Source organism: Penaeus monodon, chromosome 32 (genome assembly GCF_015228065.2).
Source record: "Penaeus monodon isolate SGIC_2016 chromosome 32, NSTDA_Pmon_1, whole genome shotgun sequence".
Classification (NCBI taxonomy): domain Eukaryota; kingdom Metazoa; phylum Arthropoda; class Malacostraca; order Decapoda; family Penaeidae; genus Penaeus; species Penaeus monodon.
This window is the reverse complement of record NC_051417.1, coordinates 20,217,986-20,218,583: the sequence shown is the minus strand read 5'-3', so window position 1 is coordinate 20,218,583 and position 598 is coordinate 20,217,986. Positions and strand designations below refer to the sequence as shown.

Here is a 598-nt window from a genome sequence, read left to right as displayed (position 1 = left end):
TTTGGATATGATTTTATCCAACCGTGCATTAAGCTGTTAACTGAATTGTATGTTAGGAGGCAACATATATTATAAATTTTGCAAAAACATTTTAGCTTCTTTGGATAAATATAGAGTAGATAAAACAAGCACAATTAAATATAAAAACAGTTGTATTATATTAATATTTTTATAAACAATACATCACATTCCTTGCAGCTAAAGCAATGTTACAAATATTTTTACAAACGCACTTTACATTCCTCACACTCCAGATTCCACTGCGTGATTCAGTACAGAAGTGTGGCCGCTGAGGAAGCATCGTGCGGGTTTTATGCCTACGACCTGGGCAGCACTCACGGCTCCTTCCACAACAAGCACCAGATGAAGCCGCACACATACTACAGACTCAGAGTGGGCCACATGATCAAGCTCGGAGGGAGTACGAGGATGATGATCTTGCAGGTGTGTTTTTGGGGGTTTAAGGTCAGAATTTTGCAGTTGCAGTTGTAAGAATTTTTAACATTAACATTAACTGGCTCCCCATTTAGTAAAGCACAATGATTGACCTAGCTTGATAGCACTTCAGTGTGGATTTCCCAGTATCTTGAAATCCCCA

At 38.6% G+C, this 598-nt stretch overlaps 1 protein-coding gene across 1 annotated transcript in view; it reads left to right on the top strand.

Annotated features, from left to right (window-relative positions):
* Nucleotides 1-598, top strand: part of LOC119593714 (kanadaptin-like) — a gene marked incomplete in the record, with an annotated part of 16,358 nt that overhangs the window by 6,824 nt on the left and 8,936 nt on the right. The window contains 1 exon segment of the mRNA XM_037942683.1: nt 255-444. Within this exon segment, the coding sequence (XP_037798611.1) occupies nt 255-444 (190 nt within the window).